The 21,228-nt window shown below is 35.2% G+C and overlaps 1 protein-coding gene and 1 pseudogene across 2 annotated transcripts; both read right to left on the reverse strand.

Annotated features, from left to right (window-relative positions):
* LOC18593548 (uncharacterized) lies at positions 1–10,656 on the reverse strand. The gene is made up of 10 exons (XM_088808214.1): positions 10,139–10,656; positions 8,891–9,719; positions 7,999–8,643; positions 7,011–7,703; positions 6,170–6,751; positions 4,782–5,840; positions 3,429–4,487; positions 2,067–3,134; positions 625–1,362; positions 1–159 (listed from the first exon to the last, which is right to left on the reverse strand). Exons 1-10 carry the CDS (start codon positions 10,654–10,656, stop codon positions 1–3), a joined length of 7,350 nt encoding a protein of 2,449 aa, XP_088664340.1.
* Positions 10,657–10,716: 60 nt separating this feature from the next.
* On the reverse strand, positions 10,717–14,372 carry LOC108662926 (putative disease resistance protein At3g15700; annotated as a pseudogene). Its single transcript, XR_016027509.1, has 6 exons — positions 13,775–14,372; positions 13,502–13,603; positions 13,271–13,362; positions 12,871–13,008; positions 12,136–12,213; positions 10,717–12,053 (listed from the first exon to the last, which is right to left on the reverse strand). The product of XR_016027509.1 is annotated as a putative disease resistance protein At3g15700 (transcript).
* Between the last annotated feature and the right edge of the window lie 6,856 nt (positions 14,373–21,228).

Genomic DNA, 21,228 nt, shown 5'->3' on the forward strand with positions numbered 1-21,228 from the left:
TTAGTTATCCTCTGCTTCGTCCACGTTCATATATAGAGGTAGTGTCTCTTCCTGATATCCACAAAGCCAAAATACATCGTTGCAGGCGGCCTGATTATCAACTATTTCTTCCTTAGTGATCAAACCCTCCCTTCTATCATTCTCAACTTGTTCGGGTGCCTTCAAAACAAATTAACAAAAAATAACAAAAAACAAATGACATAAAGCAATAAATCAATACTGTTTTAATTATTTTCTTCTTAAGATGCTAGGGAAGAAAAAGCCAACCATTATTAGTCTTTTTTTTTTTCCTGATCTGAGGATGAGTCAATTTGAATCTTGCTTATTGAGCAAAAAATCATACATCATTTATTAAGTCAAATGTGTGAGAATAATTATTAATTAATTTATTTTAGAAGATAATTAATTTCACGTTTGATTTTTATGAATATATACTAGAGTTTTTCAAAAATATTAATAGATATTCCTTCCATCCCATTATGGTTATCTTTCAGAACATTTTCGATCAAACGAATTCAACTTTAATTATTATTTTCCATAATGTATATCTCATCGTTAGTTCTATCAATATCATTGTCAAGAACGACTTATTAAGCCTAACAAAAGAAAAAGCTGAGTGGGTACCTCTGTTATGGCATGCACAACACGTTTTGAATCAATGCTGAAGCTTGTACTCAACTTGGGGCATTCTTTTACTTCAGCATAATGCATACAGGGGAATCGAAAATGGTAACCCTGAGACAAACTCTTGAGGCTTGGCAGCTCTTTAAGAAGCAGTCCTTGCAAGTTAGGGAGCACTATTCCCTTCTGATCATCTTCAACGTCTAAGTTAAAGACTCGCTCAAGTTTAGAGGCCCCATCAATTGAGATGATCTTGACTTTTGAAGGAGAACAGGTGATACTAAGAGGAAATAAGCTTTTCAAGTTGCTGCACTTATAAATTCTTATAATTTCAAGACTGGGGAAGGATATAGGTTGGAGATGAGCCTGTGATGATGATGCTGAAGTTTGATCCATTTCAATGATTTGTTCCAATTCCTCACAATGATTTATCTCCAAATGGGTCAAATGCGGCAAATTTCGAACAAGCATAGGAGAGAGGAGGTATTTCAACCTATTACACTTTGACACATGTAACCATCTAAGACATTGAAGGCTTGCAACTTGGATGGGACCCTGCAACTGATGTAAATGCTCTAGCTGTATATTCTCTACCCTTGAGAAGAATTGTCCAGCTTGCATTTGAAATATCTTCACACAATTTCCAACAGTTATATATTCCAAATTTACTAAACTCCAGCTTGATTGAGAATTAATTGTGTTGCACCCCTTGTCATTTCCCAAGTCAGAGAGGTATAATTCCTGCAAAGATATTAAAATATCTTAATTTCATTAGAAATTGAATAAATTACAAAGGTCCAACATATTGTTACCTAAATATTGACAGAGAAAAGTGCCTTGAATCCCAAAGAAAGTACACATCACTCTATGCATCTAATGCCTCATAAATCAAGCAATTACTTTAATATTTGTTTGATTATAAGTTTACACTATGAAACTTGATTACAAAGGTCGATTAACATATGACTTGAAGAGTACAAAATCGAAAGCGAACCTTTTTTGTATGAAATGAGGGAAATAGCAATTTTTTCTGTATATCAATCTGGAAATAGCACCCAGTCGTGCTTAGTTCAGTATAAGTGCAAACAAAGTGGGGAAGGTATTTTTTTTGTTTACAGGTTCTTGGATGGGGAGATTTTGTACTGATATTATATCTATTGCTACATTTCAGGGGTGATGTTCTGATCGCCCATATTAATGCATATTAACTTTCAGATAAAAAAACGAAAAAAATCAGAATTAACTTGTAAACTAATGTGCTATTCTTTTTTTTTTGCTTTTAATTCATGAGTTTTGATTTTTATATTCATCAAAAATAAAGAGTATAAAATTATTTTAATGGCAATTTTAAGATGTCGTTGAATTAGTTTATGAAGGTTGAAAAGATTTGAGTCCAAAGCAAAATCTGGAACAACAATTGAAGGAAAAGAGTATAAAAAAAGTACCTTTAGTTGAGCCTGCTGGTTAACTTCTTTTTGAATGGTGAAATTTGTCAATTTAGGACAATTGAAAACTACCAACTTCTCCAAGGAAGGCGATGCAATGAGAAAATTTTTCGAGCAAAAGCAACTCAAATTTATCAAGTTTCCAAGCCGGAGATCTTGTAGGCAAGGGAGCACAATGGCACGACCAACTCCATTCTCTTCTTTTGTCACATTGAACAGTTGTTGTAACTGAGGAGAATTGCTTATCCAAACGAATTTCAACCGTGGAAGAACTTGAGCCAATGGAATTTGAAAAACATATTCCAATTTTGGACAATCACTTATGGTAAGAGTTTCCAATTTTGGCCAGAGCGGAGAATAGGGATGGTCTTCTGATTCTATTTCATCATCAAATTCCAACTCAGTGATAATGTGTTGGAGTCCATTGCAATGATCTATCTTGAGTTGTTCAAGGAGCACCAAGCTTTGAGCAAGGAATGGTGAGAAGAGATATTTCAATCTATTGCAATAACTAATTTCTACAAACATCAAGCTTTGGAGGCTGACAAAATGGGTGGACCCTTTCCATATCAACTTCAATTCTGGTAATGAGTGCAACTCCATGAGTGTTAATTTTGACAGCAGTGGTCCTTGATTTTCTTTTGTATCATGTAGAATCTCATCTGTCTGAAATACTTCTTGCAATTGGCCACAATTAATAACTTTCACTTCCTTTAGATTTTGTGGCATGGGAGATAAAGAGACCATTTCCATGCAATTCGTTGCTTCCAACTTCTCTAGTTTCTGTAGAAATCCCTTTGGAATCCGACCGTTGCACAACATTTTGAAACCAGTCATTTCTTGTATGACTAATTGCACCAAATTGAAGAAGGCATTGGTTGAGACATGGCCTTCTGTTGTATCAATCAAGCATTCCAGCTCCTTGCCATCTTTAAGTCGAAGAAAAGTTAATTCATTCAGTCCCTTTGGATCCACATTTGGAACCAGATTTTTCTGATACATGACTCCTTTCAGCGTAAGACTTTTGGCATTGTATAAGAACTCCTTCATGGCATGCAATCCAAGGTCCTGATAAATTCACAACAAAATGCTTAGTCAGGCAGATTTTGTGCTGGTATCTACATTGCTACACTGGTATAACACCTCAAAATCCTTTTATACATTTCAGGGGTGATGTTCTGATCACCCATATTGATGCATATTAACTTTCAGAAAATCAGAATTAACATGCTAATTAATATGCAATTCTTTTTCTAACAGCAATTTTAAGATACCGTCGGATTAGTTTATTAATGTTGAAATATTTGAGTCAAAGGTAAATTTTAGAGCCACAATTGAAGGAAAAGAGTATAAAAGAAGTACCTTTAGTTGAGCTTGCTCGTTAACTTCTTTTTGAATGGTGAAATTTGTCAATTTAGGACAGTCCCAAAATACTAAATACTGCAAGGATGGCGATGTGATGAGAAAATTTTCTGAGAAAAAGCAACTCAAGTTTATCAAGTTTCCGAGTTGTAGCTGTTGTAGGCAAGGGAGTGCAATGGCACGATCAACTCCATGCTTTTCTTTTGCCACATTGAAGACTTGTTGCAATTGAGGAGAATCGCTTATCCAAACGAATTTCAATCGTGGAGGAACTTGAGCCAAAGAAACTTGAAAAACATATTCCAGTTTTGGACAATTACTTATGGTTAGAGTTTCCAATTTTGGCAAGAAAGGAGAATGGAGATGGGCGTTTGGTTTGATTACATCATCACAGTCCAACTCGTTGATAATGTGCTGCAGTCCATAGCAGTGATATATATTGAGATGTTCAAGAAGCACCAAGCTTTGAGCAAGGGATGGTGAGAAGAGATATTTCAAGCTGTTGCAAAAACTAATTGCTAAATACTTCAGGCTTTGGAGGCGAACAAAATGGGTGGACCCTTTCCATATCCACTTCAATTCTGGTAATAAGTGTAGCTCCATAAGTGTTAAATTTGACAGTAGGGGTTCTTCTGTATCACGAAGAAGCTCATCTATTTGAAATACTTCTTGCAACTGGCCACAATTAATAACTTTCACTTCTTTTAGATCTTGTAGCGCGGGAGACAAAGAGACCATTTCCATGCAATTCGTTGCTTCCAACTTCTCTAGCTTTTGTAGAAATCCCTTTGGAATCCGACCGTTGCACAACATTTTGAAACCAGTCATTTCTTGTATGACTAATTGCACCAAATTGAAGAAGGCATTGGTTGAGACATGGCCTTTTGTTGTATCAATCAAGCATTCCAGCTCCTTGCCATCTTTAAGTAGAAGAAAAGTTAATTCATTCAGTCCCTTTGGATCTACATTTGGAACCAGATTTTTCTGATACATGATTCCTTTCAGCGTAAGACTTTTGGCATTGTATAATAAATCCTTCATGGCATGAAATCCAAGGTCCTGATAAATTCACAACAAAATACTTAGTCAGGCAGATTTTGTGCTGGTATCTACATTGCTACACTGGTATAACACCTCAAAATCCTTTTATACATTTCAGGGGTGATGTTCTGATCACCCATATTGATGCATATTAACTTTCAGAAAATCAGAATTAACATGCTAATTAATATGCAATTCTTTTTCTAACAGCAATTTTAACATACAGTTGGATTAGTATATTGACGTTGAAAGATTTGAGTCAAAGGTAAATTTTAGAACCACAATTGAAGGAAAAGAGTATAAAAGAAGTACCTTGAGTTGAGCTTGCTCGTTAACTTCTTTTTGAATGGTGAAATTTGTCAATTTAGGACAGTCCGAAAATACTAAATTCTCCAAGGATGGATATGTGATGAGAAAATTTTCCGAGAAAAAGCAACTCAAGTTTATCAAGTTTCCGAGTTGTAGCTGTTGTAGGCAAGGAAGTGCAATGGCACGATCAACTCCATGCTTTTCTTTTGCCACATTGAAGACTTGTTGCAATTGAGGAGAATCGCTTATCGAAACGAATTTCAATCGTGGAGGAACTTGAGCCAAAGAAATTTGAAAAACATATTCCAGTTTTGGACAATTACTTATGGTTAGAGTTTCCAATTTTGGCAAGAATGGAGAATGGAGATGGGCGTTTGATTCAATTCCATCATCACAGTCCAACTCGTTGACAATGTGCTGCAGTCCATAGCAGTGATATATCTTGAGCTGTTCAAGCAGCACCAAGCTTTGAGCAAGGGATGGTGAGAAGAGATATTTCAAGCTGTTGCAAAAACTAATTTCTAAAATCTTCAGGCTTTGGAGGCGAACAAAATGGGTGGACCCTTTCCATATCCACTTCAATTCTGGTAATAAGTGTAGATCCATAAGTTCTAAATTTGACAGCAGCGGTTCTTCTGCATCATGAAGAAGCTCATCTATTTGAAATACTTCTTGCAACTGGCCACAATTAATAACTTTCACTTCCTTTAGATCTTGTAGCGCGGGAGATAAAGAGACCATTTCCATGCAATTCGTTGCTTCCAACTTCTCTAGTTTTCGTAGAAATCCCTTTGGAAACTGACCGTTGCACAACATTTTCATGCTAGTCATATCTTGTATGACTAATTCCAGCAAATTGAAGAAGGCACTGGTTGAGACATGGCCTTCTGTTGTATCAATCAAGCATTCCAGCTCCTTGCCATCTTTAAGTGCAAGAAAAGTTAGTTCATTCAGTCCCCTTGGATCTACATTTGGAACCAGATTTTTGTGATACATGACTCTTGTCAGGGTAAGACTTGTGACATTGTATAATAACTCCTTGACTGCATTGATTTCAATGTCCTGATACATTCACAACAAAATGAAAGATATGAGAATAATATGAATAAAATTTAAAGATCTGGGCCAAAAAAATTATCTTTTCCAATGAAAGCTTATTAAAATCAAAAAATAAACCAAAGCTTAGAGTATCAATTTATGTAGTAAAAATTACACTTACGAGTAGATGTGAATGTAGTAAAAATTATTGATGGAAAATATGTTTTTTTATGAGATAAATAATCAATTTATAATTACCAGAAGTAAAACTGAAACGAACACAATGTTAAAGGAATTACTTTCAACTGAAATTGCCACGTAAGTCCTTGTTGATTTTGGGAATGACTCATTACTTGGGGTCGGGGACCAACATTGGAAGCTTCCAACCCTTTGAAAGATGGCAACTTGACAAAACAGTTTCTTGGACAAAAGCTCCTCAAGTTTTCTAAGTCTTCAAGTCTTAAAAACTGTAATTTAGGGAGCATAATATCGTGCTTATCTTCTTCTTTTGCCATGTTGAAGACATGCATTAGTTGAGGGCAATCAATTATCTGAACTGATTCCAAGTACGGAAGTCCTTGAGCCAAAGTGATGGGAAACACATATCTCAAACTTTTGCAACTAGCTATCTCAAGAGATTTTAATTTTGGCCAGCACAGAAGAGAGCGATCCTTGTTTGAAACTATTTCATCACCAATTTCTGCTTCGATGATTAAATGCTCCAAACAGTTGCTTTCCTTTATCTTGAGTTCTTCCAGATGCACCAAAGCTTGAGCAAGGGTAGGTGAAAAGAGATACTCCAGTTTAGAACACGAGCAAATTCTCATAGTTTTAAGATTTTGGAGGTTAACAAGATGAGTGGGTTCTCTCCATATGCACCTCAATTCTGGTAAGGACTCCAGCTCCAAACAAAATAAATTTGAGAGTGGTGGTGCCTGATTTTCCTCATATAAAAAAATATTATAAATTAATAATTATTTAAATATGAATTCATTGTACTTGTTCAAAGAAGTACTTAAATATTAAAGACATACATTTTTAAAAAATTTAAAAGGAAGTGTAAAAAGCCATAATTTACAAAGATTACAACTGATGATTACTTATTTATTTGATAATTTAACAAAAAAAAAAACATAATTAGATAAAGAACAAATGATAGAATTATTAAAGGAAAGATGGAGAGATAAGAGGTACCGCGAACTCGGCCATATCTTGGGCAAAAGCAAATACTTGCTCTAATTTCTTGCATGCAGATATCTTGAGTTGTTCTAAATGCAACAAACTTTGAGTAAGCCAAGGTGAGAAGATAGATTTCAGCTTATCACAACCATCAACTTTTACATCCTTCAGACTTTGTAGGCTTACAAGATGAGTTGGCTCTTTCCATATATTCTCCAATGCCGGTAATGAGTTTAGCTCCATAAGTGTTAAATTTGACAACAGCAATCCTTGATTTTCTTTCGTATCATGAAGAAACTCATCTATTTGAAATACTTCTTGCAACTGGCCACAATTAATAACTTTCACTTCTTTTAGATTTTGCAGCGCAGGAGATAAAGAGACCATTTCCATGCAATTCCTTGTTGTCAACTTCTCTAGTTTTTGTAGAAAGCCCTTTGGAAACTGACCGTTGCACAACATTTTCAAACCAGTCATTTCTTCTATTACTAATTCCACCAAATTGAAGAATGCATTAGTTGAGACATGGCCTAGGGTTGTATCAATCAAGCATTCGAGCTCCTTGCCACCTTTAAGTGCAAGAAAATTTAAGTCATTAAGTCCCTTTGGATCTACATTTGGAACGAGACTTTTTTGATACATGACTCTATTCAAGGTAAGATTTTTGACATTGTGTAATAACTCCTTCAATGCTTGCAATTGAACGTCCTGATAAATTCACAACAAAATGAAAGATATTAGAAAAATAGAAAGGTAGATAATACTCCTTAAATCAGAATTGAATTTTTTTCTATGCATCAAATTTAAAAATTGAGGCAAAAGAAAACTGTTTTATCTTTTCATTGAAAGCTCATTAAAGTTGAAAAACATACCAAAGCTTGGAATATTCTTATCTGTAGATATTGATTTACTAAAAGAAAGATGTTTTTCTATGATCAGATAAATAATCAATTAATAATTATCAAAAGTAAAATTGAAACAAACGAAAATATAACAGAACTACCTTCAATAGAGACCACGAGCAAAGACTTTCGTGAATATGGAAATGAGCCATTGATTCGGGTGGGAGACCAATATTGCAAGCTTGGAATTCCTTCAAAGATGGCAACATGACAAAATAGTTTCTTGGACAAAAGCTCCTCAAGTTTTGTAAGTATTCAAGTCTTAAAAACTGTAACCGAGGGAGCAGAATATCGTGCCCATCCTCTTCTTTTGCCATGTTGAAGACATGCATTAGTTGAGGGCAATCAATTATCTGAACTGATTCCAAGTGCGGAAGTCCTTGAGCCAAAGTGATGGGAAACACATATCTCAAACTTTTGCAACTAGCTATCTCAAAAGATTTTAATTTTGGCCAGCACAGGAGAGAGCGATCCTTGTTTGAAACTATTTCATCACCATTTTCTGCTTCCATGATTAAATGTTTCAAGGAGTTGCTTTCCTTTATCTCGAGTTCTTCCAGATGCACCAAAGCTTGAGCAAGGGTAGGTGAAAAGAGATATTCCAATTTAGAACATGAACCAATTCTCATAGTTTTAAGGCTCTTGAGCTTAACAAGATGGGTGGGTTCTCTCCAAATGCAGCTCAATTCTGGTAAAGACTCCAACTCCAAACAAATTAAATTTGAGAGTGGTGGTGCCTGATTTTCCTGGCATAAAAAATTTATTAATTAATAATTATTTAAATCTAAATTAATTGTACTTGTTCAAAAAAGTACTTGAATATTAACGACATACATTTTTAAAAAATTTAAAAGGAAGTGTAAAAAGCCATAATTTATGAAGATTAGAACACATGATTACTTATATATTTGATAATTTAACAAAAAGAAAACGTAATTAGATAAAGAACAGATGCTAGAATTATTAAAGGAAAAATGGAGAGATAAGAGGTACCTCCAGCTCAGCCATATCTTGGGCAAAAGCAAAGACTTGCTCTAATTTCTTGCATGCAGATATCTTGAGTTGTTCAAGATGCAACAAACTTTGAGCAAGGTAAGTTGAGAAGATAGATTTCAGTTTATCACAACCATCAACTTTTACATCCTTCAGACTTTGTAGGTTCACACGATGAGTTGGCTCTTTCCATATACTCTCCAATGCCGGTAATGACTGCAGCTCCAAGCTTCTTAAATTTGAGATTGACAGCATCTGACCATTCATTTGAAACACTGATTGCAACTGTCCACAATCGCAAATGATCAATGTTTCTAAGTTTTGTAAGAAGCTATTCGGTGATTCACCATGGCATAACTCTTTCAAAGAAGTCATTTTACCAATGTCTAAGTTCACCAAATTAGAGAATGCAGTGGTTGGACTCTGTTCTCGTGTTGTATCAATCAAGCATTCCAGATCGTCACAATATGCAACCTCAAGAGAAGTCAATTCATTTAGTCCCCACTGATCTACATTTGGAACAACAGTTTTGTGTTCCATGATATTGTACAGAGTCAGCTTTTGCACATTGCGAAACAGCTCCTTAAATGCATTGAACAATGAGAAATCACTAATTGTCAATATTCTCGAGATATGCTTCTTCGGAAATTCAATATCTGTGTTTACAGATATACTGTAGCTTTGTAGTTTAGGGAACACAAAGTTTTCTTGAGAACATTGATCAGTAGAAACACTCAATGTTAATGTAGTCAAACGAGACAATGAATTCAACTCCAATAAGTTAGCATTGTTGTCTCTCGGCACGTGTAGCTTTTGGAGTGACGTTAACCTGTTACACACAAATACGAAATATCATTAAGGCTGAAATAACACATTCAAGCAAATGATAAAAATGGCTAAGTAATGAAATGAATAAGATAACATGCTTAGAGAAAATGTGTGCATTCCAACCAAAAAAGGCGAGCTTCCATGAACAAGAACAGATCACAAAAAGTATAAAAAGTAGTCCAATCATGATAGTGCAGACCAAATGGAGTAGCATGAATCCAGGATACTAATCAAGCATGACAAATCATCGAAGACAGAGGCCATAGAAACAAGAGACCAACATATCAAACAGTCTCATAAAAATCCAACAATGGAAAGGTGAATATATTCGCACAATCAGATTGCCAGCGGGAAACAACAAACTTAAATACTTAACTAAAAACAACAAGATAAACAGTTTTAATGACATTTAAGTATTACCTTGATAGCAAGTTAGGGGGGACATTGATGGGTCCATCTCCAGAGCAAGAAAAATATAGTGACTTTAGTCTACGCAATTCCAATAATTCTTCAGGTAGCTCTTCAAAGTGAACACTACTCAATTCTAAAAACTCAAGGTTTTTCAGATTTCTCAATGATGAGATATCCTCTTGCAGGCCACACCTTACAATGCTCAGAATTCGAAGATTTTTTAGGAATTGAAATGCTTCCATGGAGAATACATGACGTTCAAGAAATAAAATTTGGAGGGCTTTCATTCCTTCAAAAAATGTACTCGGGACTATTTGGTAGTCCCTTCCTGATAAAATCAAGGTCTTGAGTTTTGAAAATTCTAATCTCTCAGGAAAATTATCTATCTTACTATTCCATAAGGAGATTGCTGTATAACAATCAAAATTTTCACTGTTAGGCCATTCCGTCAACTCATTTTTTACCATGAACATTTTTTCCCCTGTGGATGTTATCCAATGAGCAAAATCACGAACCACATCATGCATTTTTACAGATTCTTCATCATCAGTTTGCAATAACAAACCAGACTTTTGGAGTTTGGATAGTGCTAGACGAATTTCCCTCCTTAAGTCTTCAATTAAGTTAATATTACCAAACAATCCCAGACCAATGCCGAATACAGTCAACAACGCAACACTAATCTCTTCATCTTCTAGAAAAAGAGAACACAACAAGAAACATGACTGGATATTATCTTCCTTCAAATAATCATAACTAAGCTTAAGGCATTTATAAATACCTCCGCAAACATGTTGATTATCCAAATGTCTTGACTCCTTAAGTCGTAGATTTGCTGCTATCCACCCATCAAGACTTTCAACTTCTAGAGCTTTCGCCATAGTTACAATTGCAAGAGGCAAACCCTTGCCTTCAAGAGCAACCTCCTTGGCTACCTTCAAGGTGGGAGAGTTATCTTTTAGACCAGCGCTATCTTTGAATAAAGCCCATGCTTCATCGTCAGATAAGATTTTGAGGGGAACTTTCCTTTGACAGGGCATTCGAGTGCAAACTTCTTGAAGACGCGTGGTTAAAAAAATATTGCAACCCTTGTGATCATCACCGAATGGAATTCCAATAATCTTCAAGTCAAGTTCTTCCCAAACATCATCCAGGATTATAAGGATGCTCTTCTCGTCTTTGATTCTCAACCACAATTGTTCTGCTCTTCCTTCTGGTGTCTTCTTTTGAAAATCTAAATCTAGGAAGTCTGCAATTTTATCTTGAATATTGTTGATGTTTGGATTTTGGGACACGGTTACAACCACAACTTTATTGAAGAGTTGTTTGGCTTGGTTTCCCACTTCTTTTGCCAAAGTGGTTTTACCCACTCCTCCCATCCCATATAGTCCAATCATGTTCACATCACCATTATTCAGAGCCTCCATGATCTCTTTGAAAGCAGAATTTGAAGATTCAGAAGACATGAAATCCTTAGATGGAATGAACTCTAATCCTGGAAGAGTAGCTCGGTAACCTACTCGTTCAAAATTAGAATTCTCTAAAAGTTGAGAGATACAAAGTCTCTTCTTAGCTACTTTGATGCTTAAGCAGTATCGCCAGCCCCAACTAGGACACCAATTGAAACACTTGTTACGTTCAATTTCATCTTCCAAACTCTGAGCTTCTCCCAATTCTTTCTCTGCCCTTGTTAGCCACTCCTCAACATCCTTCTCAATTACCTGAGTTTGCTTTTTTGCCTCAGCGACATCATTTTTCACTCGAACTTTTCTCAATTCAAGTTGGTCTCGTTGATTCTTGAAATCTTTAACAATTTTGCCAAAACGGAAAAAATAACTGAGGTAAGGTGATGCGTATTCTGTTGCCAGGTTCCCCGCGGTATTGGTTGCAACAGCGGTAACAAGTTCAGCCATTCTTTGATGATCTGATAGTGAAGAGCAATTTCTATGAGTAAAAATTTTACATAGAGACAAAACCAATTAGGAAATGTTTGGAATGTATCTTACCCTGGCAACAATACTTTTTTGAAATATGTGAATCACAATAGAACAATTGTCGATCAACCAACTTGAAAATTGAGAATGCTGCACAAGCAGAAATTATTCACTGGTCACCAACTCCGGAGATCAGGAAAGAAAAATTCAGGAGCAGTCGAAAGCAAAAAATAGAGTAAGGGTAATTAAAGAAATAGAGCAAAGAAATAGTCTAGAGTTGCATGGTTTTCTTCTTTTAAGATAGGAAGCAGAGAAATCAAAATACTAAAGCTAGCAGCTATGGGCTTTTTTTTTTTTTTTGACCTTTGTGGAGCCAAGGAAAGGAAAAGTAGGAATCAGAGAACAGATTTAATCAAAATACCGAGGAAATATATAAGAATTTTCAGGAGCCAAGATCAAGGGACTGACAAAGTCGGTGAAGTTTCTTTGAGTTCAAAGATAACCGAAGGCCAAGGAATCAATGCATACAAATAATTCTGCTTTTCATAGCAAAAACAGTCCTTAAATATACAAAGTAGGAACTCTGAGGCAGGAGGATTTTTTTTTTCTTTTACATGTTAGAGTAAAAGCATAATATTATCATTCTACAAAATAATCTCTTAACATTCAAAATATCTATATATTTAGTTTTTTCTCAATAACTACAGCTTTTATTTGACAATGTTGTAATTTGGAAATAGAAAATATCTAGTCAAATGTAAGACCAAACAAATAAATCATAGAAGAGAAAGATGAACATTTACATACCAAGGAAAGCTATAGATGAAGTTTCAGGAGCAAGACAGAGCAGCTTCTATTTTAATCCACGCAATCTCACAAAGTCGGTGAAGTTCGTTTTTTATCTTTTTAAGTTCAGAAAAAACTGGAGTAGAAATGAACTTTGCACTGCAATGATCAGAAGGCCAGCGAATTAAAAAAATATTAGACTTTCACTTATCTTCTGTTTAATGCATATAGATAATTCTATTTCTGACAGAGCAAAACAGAAAAAGCAAAGTAAACAGAGCAACTCAGATGTTAAGAATATAGAAAGTAGAAACTCTTAAGCCAAGAGGAATTTTTTTTCTTTCCCTAAAACAAAGAGATGAGCTTATGGAAGCAAATTAATATACTGTAAAAGGTGCTGAAATCCTTTCTTGGAACTTACCTCTCTATTCTCACCACTTGAATGTGAAAGGGTAAGAGACACACAAAGTTTCTAGCTCTCTGCTTCACACAAATGCCATGGGTGTAGTTTAACTGTAGAAAAACAAAACAGTTAATTTGGACATAGAAGATAATTAAGTGCCGATTTTGCATGTAAAGTTTGCAGATGTATACTCAATTGCAAAAACCAAGACAAAAATAAGCCATGGAAGAAAATGATGCATATATATACCAAGGAAAGATGAAGTTTCACGAGCCAAGGCCAAGCTTTTCATAAGTGATCGAAGAAAACTCAAGTAGAAATCAAGTTTGTACTGCAATAACCAGAAGCCCACTAGCAGAGGGAATTAAGAAACAACAAATATCTGTCAATCTAAGATGAAAAGAATAACTTAATTTGACAATAGAAAATACGTGTCAATGCATCTAAACTTTCAAATATCTAAACTCAAATGTAAAGCCAAGACAAATAAACCACAGAAGAAGAGGATGAACATTTACATACCAAAGGAAATATACATGAACTTTGAGGAGTCCGGACAGAGCTTCTATTTTGATCCAGCCAAAATGTATTACAGACACTGACAAAGTCGGTGAAGTTTTTTTTTTTTTTTTTGAGTTCGAAGAAAACTGAAGAAGATATAATAAACTTTGCACTGCAACGATCAGAAGGCCAGGAAATTAAAAAAACAAAAAGACTTTCACTTATCTTCTTTAGAATGCATGCAGATTATAATTCTCCTTCTGAATACAAAAACAGTAGTTGAACATAGAAAGTAGAAACTCTCAAGGCAAAGACTTGTTTTCTTTGGAATCTCTTTTTCTTTTTATTGTTACTATTTTTTTCTTGCTCAAATGCTTAGTGGAAGACAAGGTCCCCAATGTCTTTTGCCTAATCATTGACTAGTTCTCTCTCAGACAGATAAGAAAAGAACAAAGAAAAAAAAAAGAAAAGGATGGAGTCATGGAGATGCTCTGCTAAGGACCCTGCTGTTTGGCTTTCCAGGAAGTGTTATGGAAAGAGGATGGAAATCTATCTTCTTGGTTTAGTTTCTTCTATGCTTTGCTTTCATGATCTTATCTTTTACTATTTTGTAAGCTTTTTGAATATTAAAAGTTTTGAATAAAATAATTTTTACAAATAATTCTAAATTTGTTATAAGTAAAAAGTCAAGTATTGTCCAACCAAGTAATTGCTTGAGCAATATGTAAACCTTTATCATGAGTAAGAATAATTTTATACATGTATTTATGTCATGTCAAGGTTCCGACGCAGTAAACAGTAGCTTGATTATCCAGCTGATACATTCTTTTAACATCTCTACATATATTTATGGTCTTTGCCTCAAGACATAAAGAAATTAGTGGAGAGTAATTGACATAAGTGGCCATTTTTTATTGAATTCAAGGAAAATGACTTCACAACTTCTATCATGACTTTGCATTGAGTTATGCTAATGAAGCACAGTTTTCTCTATACCAAATTTACCATGATTTCGAAAGCAAGTTCACACCTTCAATTCAGTTTTTCCTTTTGGTCTTACGGATTGGAGAAGAAAACTGATCTATCAAGAGTTGTCTCTTTTTCTTTATCAGTATTTTCTTGATGATATGATTTTTCGTTGTCATTTCCTGTCTTCTTGTTGCGTACCCTTCTATTTTGCTTCAAACAACTCTTTTTTTTTTCATTTTCTCATTAATTAAGAAGATAAAGATTACCAATGGGACATAGACATCATTTCTATCAAACCTTTTGAATTATTGATCTAATCCCTTTATTATTGCGTTTTAGATTTTTGTCATTTTGCAATCATTTTTCCCTTGGTGGTCCATTTATTTCTGACTTTCTTGCTTGGTAGGTTTAATGGCTTTCATGGAAAAATACTTGCCCTATTTTTTTTTTTTGGGATTAAATTCTGTGTTCAAGGGATTGAAGCTTTACACTTCGTTTAACACAAGGAAAAATGGCGAAATACATCAAACGATTCACATAGTGCAAGGATCATGTTTTGCATGGAGAGAAGTAGAGGGTCAAGGTACATCTCTTTATATTTATGGTCTTTGCCTCAAGACATAAAGAAATTTGTGGAGAGTAAGACAACTGGCGAGTTTTTATTGAATTCAAGGAAAGTGACTTCACAACTTCTATCATGACTTTGGATTGACTTATGCTAATGAAGCATAGTTTTCTCTAAACCAAATCTATCATGATTTTAAAAGCAAGTTCACACCTTCAATTCAATTTTTCTTTTTGGTCTTACGTCTCTTTTTCTTAATCAGTATTTTCTTGGTGATATGCATTTTCGCTGCCATTTCCTGTCTTCTTTTTGCTTATCCTTCTATTTTGCTTCAAACAATAATTTTTTTTCATTTCTCATTAATTAAGAAGATAAAGATTACCAATGGGACATAGACAACATTACTATCAAAGCTTTTCAATTATTGATCTGATCCCTTTATTATTGTCTTTTAGATTTTTGTCATTTTGCAATCATTTTTCCCTTGGAGGTCCATCTATTTCTGACTTTCTTCCTAGGTCGGTTCAATGGCTTTCATGGAAAAATACTTGCACTTTTTATTTTATTTTTTGGACTAAATTCTGTGTTTAAGGGATTGAAGTTTTACACTTTGTTGAACACAAGAAAAAATGGCGAAACACATTAAATGATTCATATAGTGCAAGGATCATGTTTTGCTTGGAGAGAAGTAGAGGGTCAAGGTACATCTCTATTTTTTGAACCATCATTTACAGATACTTACGAACGTTTTCCTCCAAGGCTGGTAATCTAATACAAGAAAGAAGATCATCTAAGCCTAATTTGTTCTAATCAAAACTATTTTGAATTAATTTCCACTAAAAAAATTAAGAGCTTCAAGGAATAACCCGACCTATCAAACTTGATTTAAATTCAAAAATGGTATAGAATTGATCAGTGTATTAATATGTTATAAATTGTTATGAAAATTACTCAAAAACAATAAAGATAAAATTCAACAAAATCAAGCAAACATAAAAATATAAAAATTTACATGATTCGACTTGTTGTCTACGTCTATGGAGTAAAACTGTAAAACCAAGACAAATAAACCATAGAAGAAGAGGATGCAAATCAAAAGAAATATACATGAACTTTTGAGGAGCTTCTATTTTGATCCAGCCAAAATATATTACAGACATGCACTGACAAAGTCGGTGAAGTTTTTTTTTTTTTTTTTTTGAGTTCGAAGAAAACTGAAGTAGATATAATAAACTTTGCACTGCAACGATCAGAAGGCCAGGAAATTAAAAAAACAAAAAGACTTTCACTTATCTTCTTTAGAATGCATGCAGATTATAATTCTGCTTCTGATAACAAAAACAGTAGTAATATATAGAAATTAGAAACTCTTAAGGCAAAGACCTGTTTTCTTTGGAATCTCTTCTTCTTTTTACTCTTAGTATCTTTTTCCTGCTCAAATGGTTAGTGAAAGACAAGGGCCCCAATGTCTTTTGCCTAATCATTGACTAGTTCTCTCTCAGACATATTAGAAAAGAAAGAAAGAAAAGAATGGAATCATGGAGATGCTCTGCTGGTTGGCTTTCCATGAAGTGGCATGGAAAGAGCATGGGACTTGCGAGGATGTTAATGTATAGAAAATTTTTGAAATTCTGCTTCAAATGTCTTTGAACGAAAAACATAAACTTAGTGTTATTTATGATTCTTTTGTAATTAAGTAATACTTGGTAAATTCTCCTCTAATAATGAGTAATGACCTACTTTTCAAAGCTTTTTTTGAACTTGTTGCCTGCCTAAATCTTTTAAGTTGGACATAGAAAATAATTAATTTAGTGCCAATCTTGGGTGTACGACAATCACAGAGCCATAGAAGAAAACCAAGAAATGATGTATACTCAAATGCAAAAACCAAGAGCCATAGAAGAAAATGATGCACATAGATGGTTGAGTTTTAAGTTGACTAGAATTGTAGATCTTATTTGATTAGGATTCTTGTTTGTGTACAACATTGAGTAGTTGTATGGTTTTAAACTTCTTAATTCACATTGAGTCCTAATCACATTCTACTTTGGACTTTTATACTATAAAAGTGGATATTTAGGCTTTAGAATTGCAAGTAGTGCTTTGAGAGCTTTAGAGAGGGAACACCTTGTAACTCTGTCTTTTACTTTAGGTGGAGCTAGAGTGGTTTGGGTGAGTGTTCTTGGGAGGTTATTGAGAAAAAGTGTACAAGGGATCTCGGGTTGGTTTGGGAAACCATAAAGGTCAATTTATTGTACTTTAATTTCTCAATAATAGAAAGAACAGTTTCAATCCATGGACATAGGTAAGAGACCGAATCACGTAAATTCTTGTATTTTTCTGTTTGCTTAATTTCTCTAGGTTTTATCTTTATTGTTTCTTGGGCAATTTTCACAACAAACTAGTATCAGAGCTTCGAGTTCAATAAATTCAAGATTCAATAAAGATGTCGAAAGTTACTAGTTCTACAAATTTTTCAATTGAGAAGTTTAATGGGAAGACTAGTTTCACGCAGTGGCAGAGAAGGATGAAAGACCTCCTTGTGCAGCAAGGTTTAATGCGCCCCTTGCTAGGAAAGGAGGAAAGGCAACCAAATGACATGAAGGATGTTGAATGGGCAGAGTTGGAGCAAAGGTGTGTAAGTACTATTCGACTTTGCATTAGAGATAACGTGTTTAACCATGTTATTGATGAGGATTCTGCTCCAAGGTTATGGGCAAAGTTAGAGAAGATTTACTTGGCGAAAAGTCTTTCCAACAAGTTGCAACTTAGGCGAAAGTTGTATCACTTAAAGATGGAGGAGAATGGAGACCTCATGAAGCATATGAACGAATTCGATGGGATCATTAATCAGTTGAAGAAGGTTGATGTGAAGGTGGAGGAAGAGGAAAAGGCACTATTGTTCCTAGCTTCGCTTCCAGACTCCTTTGAGGTATTTGTGGAATCTCTGATATGTGGGATAGATACAATAACGTTAGAATAAGCACAAGCAACGTTAATGTCTCGTGAAGCCCGAAAGAAAAGTAAAGAAGGGGATAGAGATCCAAGTGGCTTGGCATTGGTAACTGACGTTTATAGGAGGAAGTCAACCAGTAAGGGATTTAAGGGTGGCAAGTCTAGATCCAACAATGTTCAGTGCTTTCAATGCAAAGGGTATGGACATATTAAAAGGGATTATCCTACAAAAAAGGATGAAAGTAATGAGAGCAAAGGTGAGTGTGCTTTCATTGCTGAAGGTGATGATTGTGATGTCCTTACAATCTCGAAAAATATGGATGCAAATTCTGATTGGTATTTAGATTCTGCTTCTACTACTCACATATGTTATCAAAAAGATTGTTTTGATTTACTTCAAGAAGGGGTGGCTGGGAATTTGAGTTTGGGTAATAAGTCAATAGTGAAGGTCATGGGTCTTGGAGTGATGAAAATCAAAATGTTTGATAGGGTTGTGCGCTCTTTGGGTGGTGTGGCCTATGTCCCAGAGATGCGTAAGAATCTAATATCATTGAGCTTGTTAGACTCTAAAGGGTATGGATATTCTGCTTGTGATGGAGTGGTAAAAGTCACATAAAACAACATGGTCCTGATGAGGGGGAATTTGAATAATGGCTTATATTGTCTAGAATGTGAGGCCTCGAAGGGATGAGAATAGTGCACAGGAGATGGTAGCTACCAAAGTGAGATTTCATTTGCTGAGGAGTTGATGAAAGGTTCCCATGGTGTAGACGATGGTGAAAGGACGAAAAATCTTGCCAATAATGAATTGGGAGGGTCGTCGAGGTCCCTTTTCGAAGTCAATTAGTGCCATTGACTTGACTACTACACAGGTGCATTGGCTGTTTTGTGGAATCGAGTGTTGGACCATGTTTGATTCGATATGTGTAGTCGTGGTAATTATAAAGGCCAATGATTTGAAAAGTCTTATGCTTGGAGAGTTGTTCAAGGTGTTGGAAAGTAGGTGGAGTTAGGAAATTGCAAATAGGTGCGACTGGTGGAAGAAGTTTAAGGAGTTTGAATTCAAGTCAAAGGTGGAGATTTGTTGAGTTTTAGATTGACTAGAATTCTAGATCTTATTTGATTAGGATTCTTGTTTGTATACAACATCGAGTAGTTGTTTAGTTTTAAACTTCTTATTCTACATTGAGTACTAATCACATTCTACTTTGGACTTTTATACTATAAAAGTGGATATTTAGGTTTTAGAATTGCAAGTAGTGTTTTGAGAGTTCTAGAGAGGGAACACTTTGTAACTCTGTCTTTTACTTTAGGTGGAGCTAGAGTGGTTTGGGTGAGTGTTCTTGGGAGGTTATTGAGAAAAAGTGTGCAAGGGATCTCGGGTTGGTTTGGGGAACCATAAATGTCAATTTATTGTACTTTAATTTCTCAATAATAGAAAGAACAGTTTCACTCCATGGACGTAGGTAAGAAGTCGAACCACGTAAATTCTTTTATTTTTTTGTTTGCTTAATTTCTTTAGGTTTTATCTTTATTGTTTCTTGGGTAATTTCCATAACATATATTTTGGCTGAATTACGATAATCAAAGAAACAGGTGGAAATCAAGTTTGCACTACAATAATCAGAAACCCGCTAGTAGAGGGAGTTAAGAAACATCAGTTGATTCTTCTTCGTCCAGCGAAAACACTTCAATACAGGAGAGAAAATTTTGAATAAATGATGTGATCGTTCTATCATTGTCCTTTCTATTTTTGTCATTTTGCAATCATTTTTCCCTTGACGTCCATTTATTTCTCACCGACTTGCTTCCTCTGTTTAATGGCTTTCATGGAAAAATACTTTACCATATATGGTACAAGGGAAGAGAGATTCCCGGAGCTTTCATATAGATTTTTGTCCCTTTTATTTACTCCAACTCCCGCTTTACTTACTCCCTATTGATGAAAAGGCAAGACAGACTCACAGCTTTTGTCATGACTCGGAACTCCCATCGGGCCCGTGACAACCGTCGTGACGTCTCGATAGGCACTCATTACCCCGAATGCCGATCGAAACCCCGCAAGGCTTAGCATCAGCTTCCGCATCTCCCTGATGAGTGACAGTTATTAAATCTTGCATTTAAAAAAAATCATAAGTCATTTCCAAATCAAACAATAAAATATTATTTTCTAGCTCATAGGGGCATTTTTGTCATTTTTCTTTGATAATACCGAAACTCGCAAAAAATATGGTGTAAAAGCTTAATATGTTCATACATATTTTAAATCAGATAACTAAAGTATAAAATTACTTTTACAATGACACGTGGGCCCCCAACTAACCAATAAGATGCGAGTCTGTGAACCTATAATTTTGACAATGCAAGGCTAACTGAAGTCCTTGATGCAATCGGCTATCTACCGGCTATCCCGAACCTGAAATGTGGGGAATTGAGGGTGGTGAGATTATAAAATCTCAGTGAGTAAACAGACACTATCTAAACTATCTAAAGGCGAGTAAATTGAGACAATTAAAAAATAATTAACTTCAGTAAATTTTTCACATCACGAATATTCATTTCAACCAAATAATCAATATGGCTCGTGAATTACTCAAAACTTGGCTCATGCCAAATCCTATACTCGGTGACACCTGGACCAAGGGTATCTAACCGAGCCCGTCAAGGTTGTTAAAAATTCATATTTCGCATAAATCATATTTTTATTTTGAAACATAGTCATTCCTTGGCGTTGGCTGAGTCTCACCCTCACGCGGTGGACCACGTGAAGTGCACTCAAAAAGCCCACCTCAGGAGATACCCTACGCGCCTCCATGACCGAGGTCAGAATATAAAGGAGTTTACCGTGCCCCTCTAATAGGCTGGCCCACAGAACCCTCCACCTGATTTATTGGAGTTTACTGCAGTAGCTAATCTTTTATCTACCACCTGATTTATAAAATCTTTTTCTGCATGACATGGCAATTTATGGCAACCTAGCCTCTCA

The sequence above is a fragment of the Theobroma cacao genome, chromosome 7 (genome assembly GCF_053813885.1).
Source record: "Theobroma cacao isolate CCN51 chromosome 7, ASM5381388v1, whole genome shotgun sequence".
NCBI classification, from domain to species: domain Eukaryota; kingdom Viridiplantae; phylum Streptophyta; class Magnoliopsida; order Malvales; family Malvaceae; genus Theobroma; species Theobroma cacao.

What these genes read in the sequence shown, in the direction of transcription:
- LOC18593548 (XM_088808214.1), bottom strand. Translation starts at nt 10,656, where the DNA reads ATGCATGATGTGGTTCGTGATTTTGCTCATTGGATAACATCCACAGGG. An exon ending in CCCCCTAACTTGCTATCAAG is followed by an intron (nt 9,720 to 10,138) that starts GTAATACTTAAA and finishes TGTGTGTAACAG; the next exon opens with GTTAACGTCACTCCAAAAGC. An exon ending in ACGAGCAAGCTCAACTAAAG is followed by an intron (nt 3,135 to 3,428) that starts GTACTTCTTTTA and finishes TGAATTTATCAG; the next exon opens with GACCTTGGATTGCATGCCAT.